Source organism: Sphaerodactylus townsendi, linkage group LG16 (genome assembly GCF_021028975.2).
Source record: "Sphaerodactylus townsendi isolate TG3544 linkage group LG16, MPM_Stown_v2.3, whole genome shotgun sequence".
NCBI lineage: Eukaryota > Metazoa > Chordata > Lepidosauria > Squamata > Sphaerodactylidae > Sphaerodactylus > Sphaerodactylus townsendi.
This window is the reverse complement of record NC_059440.1, coordinates 28,828,780-28,843,505: the sequence shown is the minus strand read 5'-3', so window position 1 is coordinate 28,843,505 and position 14,726 is coordinate 28,828,780. Positions and strand designations below refer to the sequence as shown.

At 47.9% G+C, this 14,726-nt stretch overlaps 1 protein-coding gene across 1 annotated transcript in view; it reads right to left on the bottom strand.

The window, feature by feature from the left end:
- NOC2L (NOC2 like nucleolar associated transcriptional repressor) overlaps positions 1-14,726 on the bottom strand; it is a 71,775-nt gene that overhangs the window by 33,618 nt on the left and 23,431 nt on the right. Inside the window, exon 12 of the mRNA XM_048519136.1 lies at positions 4,745-4,856. Coding sequence (XP_048375093.1) covers positions 4,745-4,856 — 112 coding nt within the window. The remainder of the gene's footprint in view (positions 1-4,744; positions 4,857-14,726) is intronic.

Genomic DNA, 14,726 nt, shown 5'->3' with positions numbered 1-14,726 from the left:
CAGACCAAACTACCCTGGAAAGCCTTCGGAGGTTTCAGCCATAGAACAGAAGCGTTATTTATGTACTGACACGAAACTATTTCGAAAGCTTCTGGTGCGTTCCCCCACCCCCTTTTAAGGACTCTTTTGTCTTTAAAAAGGACCCAAACGGAGTACCGCAACTGAAAACAGGCTTCCAGAGGGCCAGGCGCCTGTTGCACACCCCAGGAACATCAGATGTGGTCGGAGGCGGAAGCCAGGAGAGGAAGGCATGCGTGAACCACGGGAATGGCTGGCCTGAAAAATGCGGCTTGCCACGAGAGGAACGGGGGCTACTGTTATCTACCGGAGGTTGAGAGAAGCAGCCCAGCGAGTGGGGGGTGGGTGGGGGGAAGTGACGCTCTGTCGTAAAACCCAACTGGCAAAACCTCAGAAGAGCGAGCAGAGAGAGAGAGGAAGGAAACAGACGCAGGAGGGGGAACAGCCAAGAAACCACAAGGGTCCGGGAGAGACGGAGAGGCCTCGCTGGCTGCGATGGGCTGAAAGGATGTGGTTGACGAAGGGACGTTTGCAACAGCATAAAAAAACCGCAGGAGTCTTTTCACTTCTTTGTGATTAGCAACGAACCAGGACGGCTTGCCTAATCCTTAGGCGTAGCCGGGTGCCACTTCCCCCAAACCTGCTGATTGTTACCTCTCTCTGTCTCTCTCAACATCCCCCCTCACAGGATGCAGTTTCAGGGGATGGTGAAGGAGGGGGTGGTGGGAAAGTGACAACTTGCCGATGCTTTTTGTCCTGGCGAGAATAGATAGCAGGCGAAGCGGACACACAAAACATCAGCAAATGTGAGCATGTCTAAAAGAAGAGAGACAGAGGGCCCTTCCGCACATGCAGAATAATACACTTTCAATCCACTTTCAATGCACTTGGTAGCTGGATTTTACTGTGCGGAATAGCAAAATCTGCTTGCAAACAATTGTGAAAGTGGACTGAAAGTGCATTATTCTGCGTGTGCGGAAGGGACCAAAGTTACAGCCTGATGAGAGTGTCTGTTAGTGGAAACTTATATTTCCATTTTGAAACACAGGGCACTTGGGAGAGGGAGAATGAATGCTATGTCTTAAGAAGCAGAGGACGAGTTTGGATTAAAACCCCATCTTTCTCTCTTGTAAGGAGTCCCAAAGCAGCTTAGAAACCCCACCCTTTCCCCTCTCCACAACAGATACCCTGTAAAGTAGGTGGGGCTGAGAGAGTTCGGAGAGAACTGTGACTGGCCCAAGATCACCCAGCAGGCTTCATGTGGAGGAGCAGGGAAACAAATCCAGTTAGCCAGATCAAAGTCCACAGTTCGAGTGATGGAGTGGGGAACCAGATCAGAGGCCACCTAACCCCGTGGTGACGAACCTTTGGCACTCCAGATGTTGTGGACTACAATTCCCATCAGCCCCTGCCAGCATGGCCAATTGGGAATTGTAGTCCATAACATCTGGAGTGCCAAAGGTTCGCCACCACTGACCTAACCACTACACCACGCTGGCTCTCATGAGAGAAAGCTGGAAAGAAAAGAACCTACTCCAAGAAACAGCAAGTACAGATAATCACTTCTTCACCAACTGGTCCACAGGTAGCCCCCAAAGGCATTCCAAGATCCCTTCACCAGGTGCAATCCCACTCAGGGTTTCCCCAAAGCCCAGAGAAAATCAGGGACAGCAACAGAGGTCTATCACAGCTTAAAAATTACCAAACAGATTGGAACATGTTCTCAGAGAGAAAAATCTTCGCTCTCCTTCAGTTTCAACAAACACCTTCTGCAGTGCTAGATGGGAAGTACTGAAATATCCCTTTCAACCAACCCCACTACAATTGCGGCGAGGGGTTGACCGGAGGATAATCTCAGTTCACATTTTGCTGATCTATGCACAGGGTCACGTTGAGAAAAACCTTACTGTGACTTGCACCATCTGCGCGACTCAAACCAGCGACTATATGAATTTCCTTTTTCTTAATAACATTGCAGGGAGTAGCTGCATTAATGGGAAAACCCTCCTGTGCTCTGACTGTGGCAAAATGCTATCCCGGTGACTCTGAGACATTTGGCAACTTCGAAAACGAAAACTGTGATTGGTGTTTGGAATATGCTGCCACAGGAGGTGGTGATGGCCACTAACCTGGATAGCTTTAAAAGGGGCTTGGACAGATTTATGGAGAAGCTGATTTATGGCTACCAATCTTGATCCTCTTAGATCTGAGATTGCAAATGCCTTAACAGACCAGGTGTAAGGGAGCAACAGATGCAAAAGGCCATTGCTCTCACATCCTGCATGTGAGCTCCCAAAGGCACCTGGTGGGCCACTGAGAGTAGCAGAGAGCTGGACTCTGGTCTGATCCAGCTGGCTTGTTCTTATGTTCCTAACTGTCGTATGTGATCCCAAGCTGTGCCAAAAGGGTGACTGTGTGGGTTATGTGCTATCCAGCTGTGCTGACTTTTGGTGAACCTATGAATTAATGCCCTCCAAAACATCCCATTCTTAACAGCATTGCTCAGGCCTTATAAATGAAGGGCTTCCTTTATTGAGCCAATCTATCTCAGGTTGGATCTTATTGAGTCAATCCATCTGGTGGATACTGCTGCTGCTGCTTCAGGGAATGCAAATGTGAGTCACTCCCTGGACTGAAACCCCCCACCTGCAATACTATATTATCAACCACACCTTTGCATAGCAAGTTCCACCCAAACACTTACTGATTGGTTCCCCACCCAGGGGATATGACAATTTATACCCCACTAAAACATTCCCTTCTCACTGGACACAGTGTGAAACAGACTTTTCTCTGTGAGCAGCAGTGGCGTAGGAGGTTAAGAGCTCGTGTATCTAATCTGGAGGAACCAGGTTTGATTCCCAGCTCTGCCACCTGAGCTGTGGAGGCTTATCTGGGGAATTCAGATTAGCCTGTACACTCCCACACACGCCAGCTGGGTGACCCCCACAAGTCACAGCTCGAGGCTCTCTCAGCCCCACCCACCTCACAGGGTGTTTGTTGTGAGGGGGGAAGGGCAAGGAGATTGTCAGCCCCTTTGAGTCTCCTGCAGGAGAGAAAGGGGGGGATATAAATCCAAACTCTTCTTCTTCTTCTTCTTCTTCTGTGATACACCTCTGAAGATGCCAGTCACAGATGCAGGAGAAACATTAGGAGCAAGATCCACCAGACCACGGCCACACAGCCCGGAAAACCCACCACAACCATTCTGATTTTAATTAGAGATCGTTACAGACTAACTGGATTTGTCCCATACAAAGGGCTCGCTGATTTTCGACAGCTCATAACCCCAAAATCTTGTCGGTCTCGAAGGTGTTAAGGACTTGAATCTGGCAATTCTACGGCAGAGCAACCTGGCAACCCTCAAAAGCTGCTACTGGCCAAACGCCTGAAATCCAAAGCATGACCTACAAACTAGTTGCCATGTCTGACTGATTCACTGTTCTGGCTTTGGTTCTTCCTAGAGAGCCGCAGCTACCACTCTGCATCAGATATGACTGAATAATGGAACCACCCATAAATAAAGAGATGGACAAGAATTGCTCACGCTCAAAAGAGGCTGACTTGCATTTCAGTGTGAGTTTCTGTTCAGGACCAGACTCCCTCCAGACTGGAGGCGAGCTTGGTATAGTGGTATGCAGAAAAACACGGGTACCTTCCTTGAAGGGAAGGCCATTCTTTCTCTCTTACATACCAAAAGGATTTTCTGGGGGGGGGGGGGGGGGAGTAAGACTCCTCCTGTTTTAATTTGGGAAAATAAGAAGTACCCAAGAAGAAGTCTGGATTTATACCCCTCTTTCTCCCCCCGTAAGGAGACTCAAAGGGGCTTAAAACTCCTTCCTCTCCCCATAAGAACATAAGAACAAGCCAGCTGGATCAGACCAGAGTCCATCTAGTCCAGCATTCTGCTACTCGCAGTGGCCCACCAGGTGCCTTGGGGAGCTCACGTGCAAGATGTGAAAGCAATGGCCTTAAGAACATAAGAACGAGCCTGCTGGATCAGACCAGAGTCCATCTAGTCCAGCATTCTGCTACTCGCAGTGGCCCACCAGGTGCCTTGGGGAGCTCACATGCAGGATGTGAAAGCAATGGCCTTCTGCGGCTGTTGCTCCCGAGCACCTGGACTGTTAAGGCATTTGCAATCTCAGATCAAAGAGGATCAAGATTGGTAGCCATAAATCGACTTCTCCTCCATAAATCTGTCCAAGCCCCTTTTAAAGCTAACATAACAGACCCCTTGTGAAGTAGGTGGGACTGAGAGTTTTGAACAAAGTGTGACTACCCCAAGTTCTCCCAGCAGGAAGTAGGAGTGGGGAAACACATTCGGTTCACCAAATAAGATTCCAACACCCACGTGGAGGAGTGGGGAATCAAACCTGGTTCTCCAGATTAGAATCCACCTGCTGTTAACCGCTACACCACGCTGGCAATACAGGACTAGAGTATTAGGCTTGGAAATGGAAGGCGGCTGCTGAGCAAAGAAGCTTCATGAGTTTTAATGTTTTAATGTATTTAATTGTTGTGAACCACCTTGAGCCTCTTGGGGGAGGGCGGTATATAAATTGAATAAATGAAATGAAAATGAAATTAGTAAAAAAAAAACATTCAAGCCACTCACTTACAGCTTTATCCACCTCACAGGGTTGGTGGGTGTAGGAAAAAACCCCCAATTCAACACCCACTGCCCCTTGAGAAACGACACAGCAATGCAGAACAAGAGACTCACCTCCAAGATAAAGGGCAGAACAGGAATGAAGGTCTTTGTATTCTCTGACAAGAGGGTGAGAGCTCGGACGCAGTGCATGCGCAAGGGGTAAAAACGAGCCGTGGGCACCAGCCTGGTGGAGAGAGAGAGAGAGAGAGAGAAGAATAATTATAAGCCATGCACCTGAATTCGAATCCTACTGCAATTGTACTATCCTACTTCACTTGTACGAAATGGGGAAACAAACTATCTGCAAGCTCTATGACAGCAAGAGGGACTGTGGCTCAGTGGAAGAGCATCCGCTTGGCATGCGGAAGGTCCCAGGATCAATCCGCGGCATCTCCAGTTAAAGGATCTGTCCGTAGGTGTTGAGACCATGGGAAGCCACCTGCCAGTCGGAGTAGAGCAGCAGTGGTGTAATGGTTAAGAGCAGGTGCACTCTGATCTGGAGGAACCGGGTTTGATTCCCTGCTCTGCCGCTTGAGTTGTGGAGGCTTATCTGCGGAATTCAGATTAGCCTGTACACTCCCACACACGCCAGCTGGGTGACCTTGGGCTAGTCACAGTTCTTCGGAGCTCTCTCAGCCCCACCCACCTCACAGGGTGTTTGTTGTGAGGGGGGAAGGGCAAGGAGTTTGTAAGCCCCTTTGAGTCTCCTTACAGGAGAGAAAGGGGGGATATAAATCCAACTCCTCCTCTTCCTCCTCCTCCTCTTCTTCTTCTAGACAATAGACAGTGATGGACCAATAGTCTGATTCAGTACAAAGTAGCTACATGTGTGAACTGGCAATTAATAGTTCCTCAGCCAAATCTGGACAAATACATACATGTTTCCTACAAGTTACCAACCCAGTATCTCCTCCTCCACATAGCCCTCTGGCAAAACCAACTACCAATCACAGTACCGAAGAAGAAGAGGAGGAAGAGCTTGGATTTATATCCCCCCTTTCTCTCCTGTAGGAGACTCAAAAGGGTTTACAATCTCCTTTCCCTTTTTCCCCTCCCCCACAACAAACACCCTTTGAGGTTGGTGGGGCTGAGAGAGCTCCGAAGAACTGTAACCAGCCCAAGGTCACCCAGCTGGCGTGTGTGGGAGTGCACAAGCTAACCCGGTTCTCCAGATTAGAGAGCACCTGCTCTTAACCACTATACCAGTGGCGGCAAACCTTTGGCACTCCAGATGTTATGGACTACAATTCCCATCAGCCCCTGCCAGCATGGCCAATTGGCCATGCTGGCAGGGGCTGATGGGAATTGTAGTCCATAACATCTGGAGTGCCAAAGGTTCACCACCACAGCACTATACCATGGCTGGCAATGCAAATCGCAGCAGTGGGCTCCCAGTTCGAGGTGAGTCCGAGGGCCACGCTGCATTGCCAAGTCAGCAATGGCTGCTTTGAACTTACACAGCACCTTGCATGCAATATTTTGCAGTGATCTTTACAGCAGCCCAGCAAGGTAGGGCAGAATTATTATCCCCATATTGGTGAACTGAAGCTGAGAGGGGGCACCAAGCGAGTTCATGCCGAGGACTGAACCCGGGACCGCCCGTACCAGATCTCACTACACGATGCCAGCTAACCATCAAAGGTCAGAAGTGCTGAAAATGAACGAGAAAAGAGTGTCAGCAAACGCAGCTATTTGTGCTGAGGTTTTGTGTCAGCTGGGGACCCAAACTACCTCGGTTAAAATAAAGATTAAGTGGAAGAGGTAGCTGCGAAGAGAAAAACGGCGCTGCGCATGGATATGCTGGGAGGGAAATTGCTTCTCCAGGTATCGTATTGATGTTTAAAGGTGATTATCCCATAGTGGACGGTTAAATCCATCCGCCTGCCAGAGACAACAGCCCTGCCATGATACAAAAAACATATGCTTGCCTACCAAAGTCAGACTCTTGGGTCCAGTTTGACGGGCAGAGGCTCTCAGGCTGGGAAATGTATTTCCCCATGACCTGCAACCTGATATCCTGTAGCTGGAAATGCCCGTCACAGAACCTGGGACCTTCCACTGAGCTATGCAAGATACCTGCAGAGCTCCACAGCACAGTCCCGATCTTATGCTCCAACTTACCCACCTCAAAACATGTAAACAGTTCAAACGCTGATGCAAGTTCAGGAGTTATTATCCTTCCAGAGTGACTGCTCTGGTAAAACAGTCCCACAGGGCCGTGCAAAAGGGAACTATTCCCCCCCCCCCACCCTCTCAAAATTTTTCTTCCTGCTTTCAAAACCATTTAACAACTCGATTTCCAGATCACAGCTCTGGTTCTGAGAAGCAAATCCCCACCCCGCCGTCTCCCCTAAGAGAAGAGACTGCCGAGGTCAGTAAAACCAAAAAAGAGGGAGAGAGAAACTGCATCAACCGCAACCGTATAAATCACCAACAGCCGCCCCTTCTCGTCATATTCCCTCCCTGCCAAATAGTGAAATAATTATCATTGGATCCATTATGGAAATAAATCTACTTTCGCGCCCAAGACCTGGCAACCGGCAAAGGGGATGACGAAAACCTTCTACAGGAATTAATTGATTGGGGGATAAACCTGTTAAAAGGTATAGATTTACTGTAAACCAAGACCATTAATTTCCAGAGAGCTTCAAGACGTGGCAGTCGGCTAAAAACTTTCCAGCGGCTAGGGACAGTCCGGGAATAAAGTATGAGCCGGTACGCTCTGTCGCCTGCTCGAGGTGGACGGGCCAACCCGTCTTCGCGGAGCCAGTAGAAAAAGGCAAGGCAATCTAGTAAGAATAGTTTCCTAACCTTGGTCATAAGTGCGTCTCATACTTCAGAATTAGATTTAAAAAAGAATGTAAAATTCAGAACCATCTTAGAAGAAGAAGAAGAAGAAGAAGAAGAAGAAGAAGAAGAAGAAGAAGAAGAAGAAGAAGAAGAAGAAGAAGAAGAAGAAGAAGAAGAAGAAGAAGAAGAAGAAGAAGAAGAAGAAGAAGAAGAAGAAGAAGAAGAGGAGGAGGAGGAGTTTGGATTTATATCCCCCCCTTTCTCTCCCGCAGGAGACTCAAAGGCTCACAACCTCCTTAGTTCCTTCCCCTCACAACAAACACCTTGTGAGGTAGGTGGTGGGGCTGAGAGAGCCCCAGAAGCTGTGACTCAGCCCAAGGTCACCCAGTTGGCGTGCAGTGTGGGAGTGCACAGGCTAATCCGATTCCCCAGATAAGCCTCCACAGCTCAGGCGGCAGAGCTGGGAATCAAACCCGGTTCCTCCAGATTAGATACACGAGCTCTTAACCTCCTACGTCACTGCTGTGTAGCATTCATTTATAGTGAGATGAGTGTGAACGAAAGCCCACTCCCCCGTACACAATAATTTCTACCACCCACCTGGTCCTGGTAAATTAATCCTTCTCTTTGGCTGAGAGCTTTTTCATTGTATTTTATTGGTCTCTGACCCTAGGATTTCCACGTCCTCCCAGCCACTGGCAAGAGTAAGGGTTACCATATCCAAGTTGGGAAACTCCTGGGGACTGAGCATATGGAGGGGTATGATGCCATGGCCAGCGTGGTGTAGTGGTTAAGAGCAGGTGCACTCTAATCTGGAGAACCGGGTTTGATTCCCCGCTCTGCCACTTGAGCTGTGGAGGCTTATCTGGTGAACCAGATTAGTTTGTGCACTCCAGCACATGTCCAGCTGGGTGACCTTTTGGGCTGAGATCACGCAGTTCTCCTTCGGAGCTCTCAGCCTCACCTCACAGGGTGTTTGTTGTGGGGGGGGGAGGGAAAAGAGATTGTCAGCCCAATTGTATGCACTTTATAGTTATAGATGGTTAGCACTTAATTCGAATTAAAACTGCACATTTTCAGACTTTACAAGACTTATATGTGGTCTCAGTTTGTTAGGTTTTGAAGTTTTGTCCTAATGGTTCTACCACACTCTTTTACCTTTTTGTGTAGCAATCATTAAAAAGAGTTCTATTTTTACCCTCCCCCTCCTCCAAAGAGCTTGGGGCAGCACACCTTCCATACTTTGTGCTTTAATTTCTTTAACAAGCAACCTTATGAGGTAGGATAGGGTGAGAAAAAAGCAACTGGTCCGGGAGTTCCAAGTGAGTTTAATGGCTGAATTGGGATTTGGCCTTCAGTGTCATAGGAGGATAGTAACCACTAGACCACATCTAGATCCTCAAGGTATGGTGGCAGTTGGGTAAAATGGTTACTGCTTCCTTGCCAAGAGAGAGACTGAACCTCTTCTAGTCAGAGGTAAACAACTCATTTAGTTACAGGGTTGATAGACCACATAAATGTGACTTGGTTGGCTGGCCAAGTCACATTTATGTCCTATCCAGCCCTTGTAACAAATTGGTTTGACACCTCTGATCTAGATAGTTCCTTCGTTTCATAGTATTTCACACACATCACCTCAATAATTCTTGTAACAGCCCTGCAATGTAGGTCAATAAGAACTCGCCAAGGGCCACCCAGTTACTGAGTGCACGGGAAAGATAAGATTGGAGTTCAGCTGGTCCTTGCTTTTCTTACGTTTTTATGTGGAAATTCATAAAGAGACCCTGAAATGGAGACATTGCAGACAATTGGCCATGCTGGCAAGGGCTGATGGGAATTGTAGTCCATAACATCTGGAGTGCCAAAGGTTTGCCACCACTGTTCTAACCACTACGCCACCCTGACCCCAAATGCTAAGCACTGTCATTTTCAGCCAGCGCTCTGTTCTGTGGCAGATTTGGCACAACGGCGAGCCAGCCCCACGACACAAACAGCGCTGCCTTACCACCAAGAATGGGAAGACAGCAGGGTGTGGCTGGTCGAGGAAGTCTCCACAGCTTTTTACAATAAATCTTTTAATGACGGGATTACTTTTTATTAGCTCCTCATCCGTCACTGGAATGGAAGTCCAGATGCAGCCCTAAAAGCTTTGGCAAGGATTATTACCACTTGGCTCTGCAACTCCAGAAGAGCAGAACATTCCCCCCCCCCGGCCCCCAACATAGTTTTCTAGAAGAAGAAGAAAAGTTTGGATTTATACCCCACCTTTCTCTCCTGTAAGGAGACTCAAGGTGGCTGACAAGCTCCTTTCCCTTCCTCTCCCCATAACAGACACCAGTTGAGGCAGGTGGGGCTGAGAGAGTTCTGAGAGAACTGTGACTAGCCCACGATCACCCAGCAGGAATGTAGGAATGCGGAAACACATTTGGTTCACCAGATAAGCCCTCCGCCACTCAGATGGAGGAGTGGGGAATCAAATCCGGTTCTCCAGATTACAATCCACCTGCTCTTAACCACTACACTGGATCTGGGAACAGGAGTGTCGTGGTCCAAGAACCGAAGCCTTCTCGAGCCCAAGACCCCATGGTGCCCGCCAGCACATTCCCGGGGACCTGCCAGGTATTTTCAGAAACTGGGAGGACTTGGCGGGATTTTTGCTAAAGGCTCTGCTCCGCCAGCTTTGCTGCATCAATTTACCTGGAACAACTTACTCTGCCCTGATTTAAATATCAATAGGATGTTTGTTCCTTTGGTTAAAGAACAACATAAACAGCTCGACCATACGTTTTCAACAGCTCAAAAAACCTAGCGGAAACTGTATTGTCGAAGGCTTTCACGGCCGGAATCACTGGGGTGCATGTGGTATTTCGAAGTTAAGGGTCGATGTTATAGTAGCTTTCTCTCTGATGGGGCTTTGCCTTATCTGTGGCTGGCATCTTGCTCTGAAGATCCTCTGAAGATGCCAGCCACAGATGCAGGCTTAAAAGTCAGGAGAGTACTAAATGCTGTCCAGAACACGCCATGCTGCCCTCGAAAACCACACAGCTCCCCAGTGTTGTCATATACTCATAAGGTCTCTTCTTCAAGACATGCAGAATAAATAATGCACATTCAATCCACTTTCACGAATTGTTTGAAAAATGGATTTTGCTGGTATCTCCGCTATCAATAAAATCCAGCTTCAGAGTGGATTGAAAGTGCATCATTCTGCATGCGCGGAAGGGGCCTTAGGGCCCCATACGCTGATAAACTGGAGAGGTCGCCTCTTGATATGGTTTTCTGATGTCGCTATGTTATCTATTGCTTTAAATGTTTTATGGTTTTAAATTGTTGCATGCTACCCTGAGCCCAATAATAATAAGGACGATCAGCATTTCAAAAAGGCTGCTCCCTGCCTGCAAGAATCTTGCATTCTCAAATGGACAATGCGCATAGATATGCTTGTTGTGAGTTTCCCGGGCTGTGTGATCGTGGTCTGGTAGATCTTGTTCCTAACGTTTCACCTGTATCTATGGCTGGCATCTTCAGAGGTGTATCACAGAGAGAAGTCTGTTACACACTGTTAGAAACAAGATCTACCAGACCACGGCCAGACAGCCTGGAAAACCCACCACAACCAGAGGATCTTCAGAGGATGCCAGCCACAGATGCAGGCAAAACATCAGGAGAGAATGCTGCTAGAACACGGCCATACAGCCCGGAAACCACACAGCACCCTTGTGGCAACTGCGCACGCACAACAGTTTAGCGTCCATGTGCTTCTGGAGACACCGGGGAAGAAACTACACTCTGGAGAACAAAAGCGCAAAGCTATTCAGACGGAGACATTTTCACACGGCGTTCCCTGCAGAGCAAAAGCAGGGACGGAGGTTTACCGGAGAGAAACGCCGGCTGACACTGGAGAAGAGTGGTAGGAGACGCCTCAGCCCCAACCCCGCTATACATTTTGTTCTCGGCACAGCGGCCTCTGAGCAACAGCCGCCAAAATTCAATCTGGCAGCCGAGCACGGCACTCATGAACCCTGCGAGACCACTGATTCAACCCCATAATCTCCGCCAAATCGTGCTAAATTAAGGCCAGCTGGGGCCGCTCCGTTTTCCTGTAACATCATTCCTCATTTCCCCTTCTTCCCCCCCATTACCCTCTTAACAGGAGGGTGGGGTGGGTTTTTTTGCTATGTACATAGGACAGTGAGAATCTGGAGGAAGCACGTAAAAAAAAAGCCAATTCTGGCAACCCCTGCGCTGCTCGCTATCTTGTTTAAACACATTTCAAATTCCACCCTAGACCCTGCCTGAAGCAATAAAGCTCTAGCAGATGACAATTCCTCCCCCCAACCATGCTCCAAGACAGCTGAGAAGTAAGCACGGAAGTCCCCCCTCCCTATCCCTTTACCCCGTCTGGTTTCTTGCTTCTACTCCTGCATTGTTTCTCTAGGGCAAAGCTCCACCTTGTGGATGAAAGTCAGAGGAACAAATACACACACACACACATCTTATATATCAGTGGTGGCGAACCTCTGGCACCCGTGCCATAGTGGCACAGAGAGTGGCACTCAGAGCCCTCTCTGTGGGCCCGAGCAGAGTCGACCCCACACACACATCTAGGCTGGCCTGGGCCGCTGGGCTCGATTATTAGCATTAAACCTAAGACCTAGTTTTGGGGAAGCAGTGTAGGTAACCCTGTTAAGCGCTGTTAAACCCCCATTGACTTTCATGCAAAGAACTAAAGCATGATCCTTTGCCTGGGAGTAAGCTCAGTTGCTGGCAATGGGGCTTGCTTCTGAGTAAACCCTCCTAGGGTCGTGATTCACCTGTTGGAAGAGTTGCACGGTTGCTTCAAAGCAAAGCCACCGACTACCACCAAGCTTACTCCCGAGTAACGCACACCTTGGAGCCAACCGTTTTTTTTCTAAACGAAAACCTCAGTATTCAGGTTAAATTGCCGTGTTGGCACTTTGCGATAAATAAGTGGGTTTTGGGTTGCCATTTGGGCACTCGGCCTCGAAAAGGTTCGCCATCACTGTTATATATATTACAGATTTTCTCTCCCACCTGGTTCTCAAGAGGATCATAAAACATGCCAGGTGGCTCCCATCTCGAATTAGTTATCTGGGGGTTCAAATTTAAGCCAGGGGGGGTTAAACCAAAAATGCCATCCTGAACTCCTTGGTGGAAGAATAATAAAGTAGAGAAGCCGCACAAATGGCAGAAAGAGACAAGGGAATTCCATTTTTTATTTTGTACTGTTTACTTCTGGTGAGGGGCTCTCAACATGACTCAGCATAAATTAACATTCATTATTCCAGCACCTACAAAACCAAGGCATGATATCACATCAAAATGCAGAATTTAGTGAAGAATTACAAAACCTTGCATGCAGGCTAAGTATGTGTTTTTTTAAAAAAAATCTGTCACATGTATGACCTGCCTTTCTCTTGTTATGGAACTCAGACCCCTTTTGAACATGCAGAATAATGCACTTTCAATGCCCTTTGCAGCTGGATTTTACTGTGCGGAATGGAAAAATCCACTTGCAAACAATTGTGGATTGAAAGTGCATTATTCTGCATGTGCGGAAGAGGCCTCAGAGTAGTGAACCAAAGGAACTGAATCCTATGGTGTATAAGCGGAGCTGGGCTACATAAACAACAACTTTTGCATGGATCAATAGATTAGGAATGTCATATGGGTCCAGGGAGCATGGTAAGGGGTGAAAATCAACCCTCCCCCCAATCCATAAGTGGACCAGGATTATACAATACATGCCAGAATTTCCAGAATGTCTTCCAGCCAGGCAATAACCAGATCCACACCTTCAACAAGGTGTCTCTAACATAAACCCTTCAATTTAACTCTGAAAGTCAGAATATGGGAGGCAAAAGGAAGGGGAGGAGGGAATTCTGGCAGAACAGTCAGAAACCAATAAGTGAATCTACAGGTTTGTTTGCACCCATCTCCATCCGGTGTCAATTTCAAAAAGGCAGGTAATGCGATGTTTTGTAGCTGCGGGAAGGAGGACTCCCCAGGATGGGAGAGTGAAGAAAGCGAAGGACATTTTTATGGTTAAAGAATAATTCTAATATTTAAAAAGTGTGCAGTATCCAGCTGCATTTTCTCACTGCTGAGGGATGGGAGCTCTTAACAAGCTCAGAATCACTCCATATTATAGGGTGGTAGTCATGGTTCATTGAGGGAGGATTGGGCTACAAGATTAAAACGTCACAGCCAAGAGCCAGCGTGATGTAGTGGTTAAGAGCGGGTGGATTCTAATCTGGAGAACCGGGTTTGATTCCCCACTCCTCCACCTGAGTGGCAGAGGCTTATCGGGTGAACCAGATGTGTTTCTGCACTCCTACATTCCTGCTGGGTGACCTTGGACTAGTAATAGTTCTCTCAGAACTCTCTCAGCCCCACCTACCTGACAAGGTGTCTGTTGTGGGGAGAGGAAGGGAAAGGCGCTTGTAAGCCACCTTGAGTCTCCTTACAGGAGAGAAAGGTGGGATACAAATCCAAACTCCTCTTCAATTTATGGCCCTGCTTAGTTTCCGAGACAATTCCTACTTACATCTTCATACCAGTTTGAATAACAGCATTTGGCGCAATAATTATTATAATGATTATTTATTAGAAGTGCAAAGCATTTGTGTGGGGCAGGACAGAGAATAAACCCTCACGCCGTATCCCCTTAAGACAGCCCCACACTAAGTGCTGGTCTATATGTCACAGTTGCCAATAAATTCTACTCCTTTCTCATGTTCTCCCAAAGACCAGTCAGACTCCCAGTTCCAGAAAGCCTCCAGGGACCTGATTTATCTGCCCAGACAGGTGGAAAACTGCCTCGACTTGTCCACAAGACAATTAAAAGCTCCGCTTAAGTGACAGGAAGACATCTCTCGAGGGAAGAGAGACAGAAAGGGGGGGAGGGAAAAAGGCCGGCTCCGGAAATCACTGAAACCCGTTTATCTTCATCAGCACTCGGAGGAACTTGGGAGCGCGAGCAGGGTGCCGTTTGGAAACCTAGAATCTGGATGCGGTACTAACAGGATTTCCAAAGATTGCTGGAGTAGACTGCACGCCCATTAACCACCGACAGTTTTGAACCGCGGAATCAGCTGTCCTGAGTGTGTTTTTTAAATAACAAGAATTCCAGAAGTCTTCACACAGAGGCAATTTTGCTCAAATAAACGAAGCAGTAGCTCAGCTGATTTGCTACAACCTGGAGCCATTACCCGTTTTGCAATTGTACGTTTGCAGCGGTTTC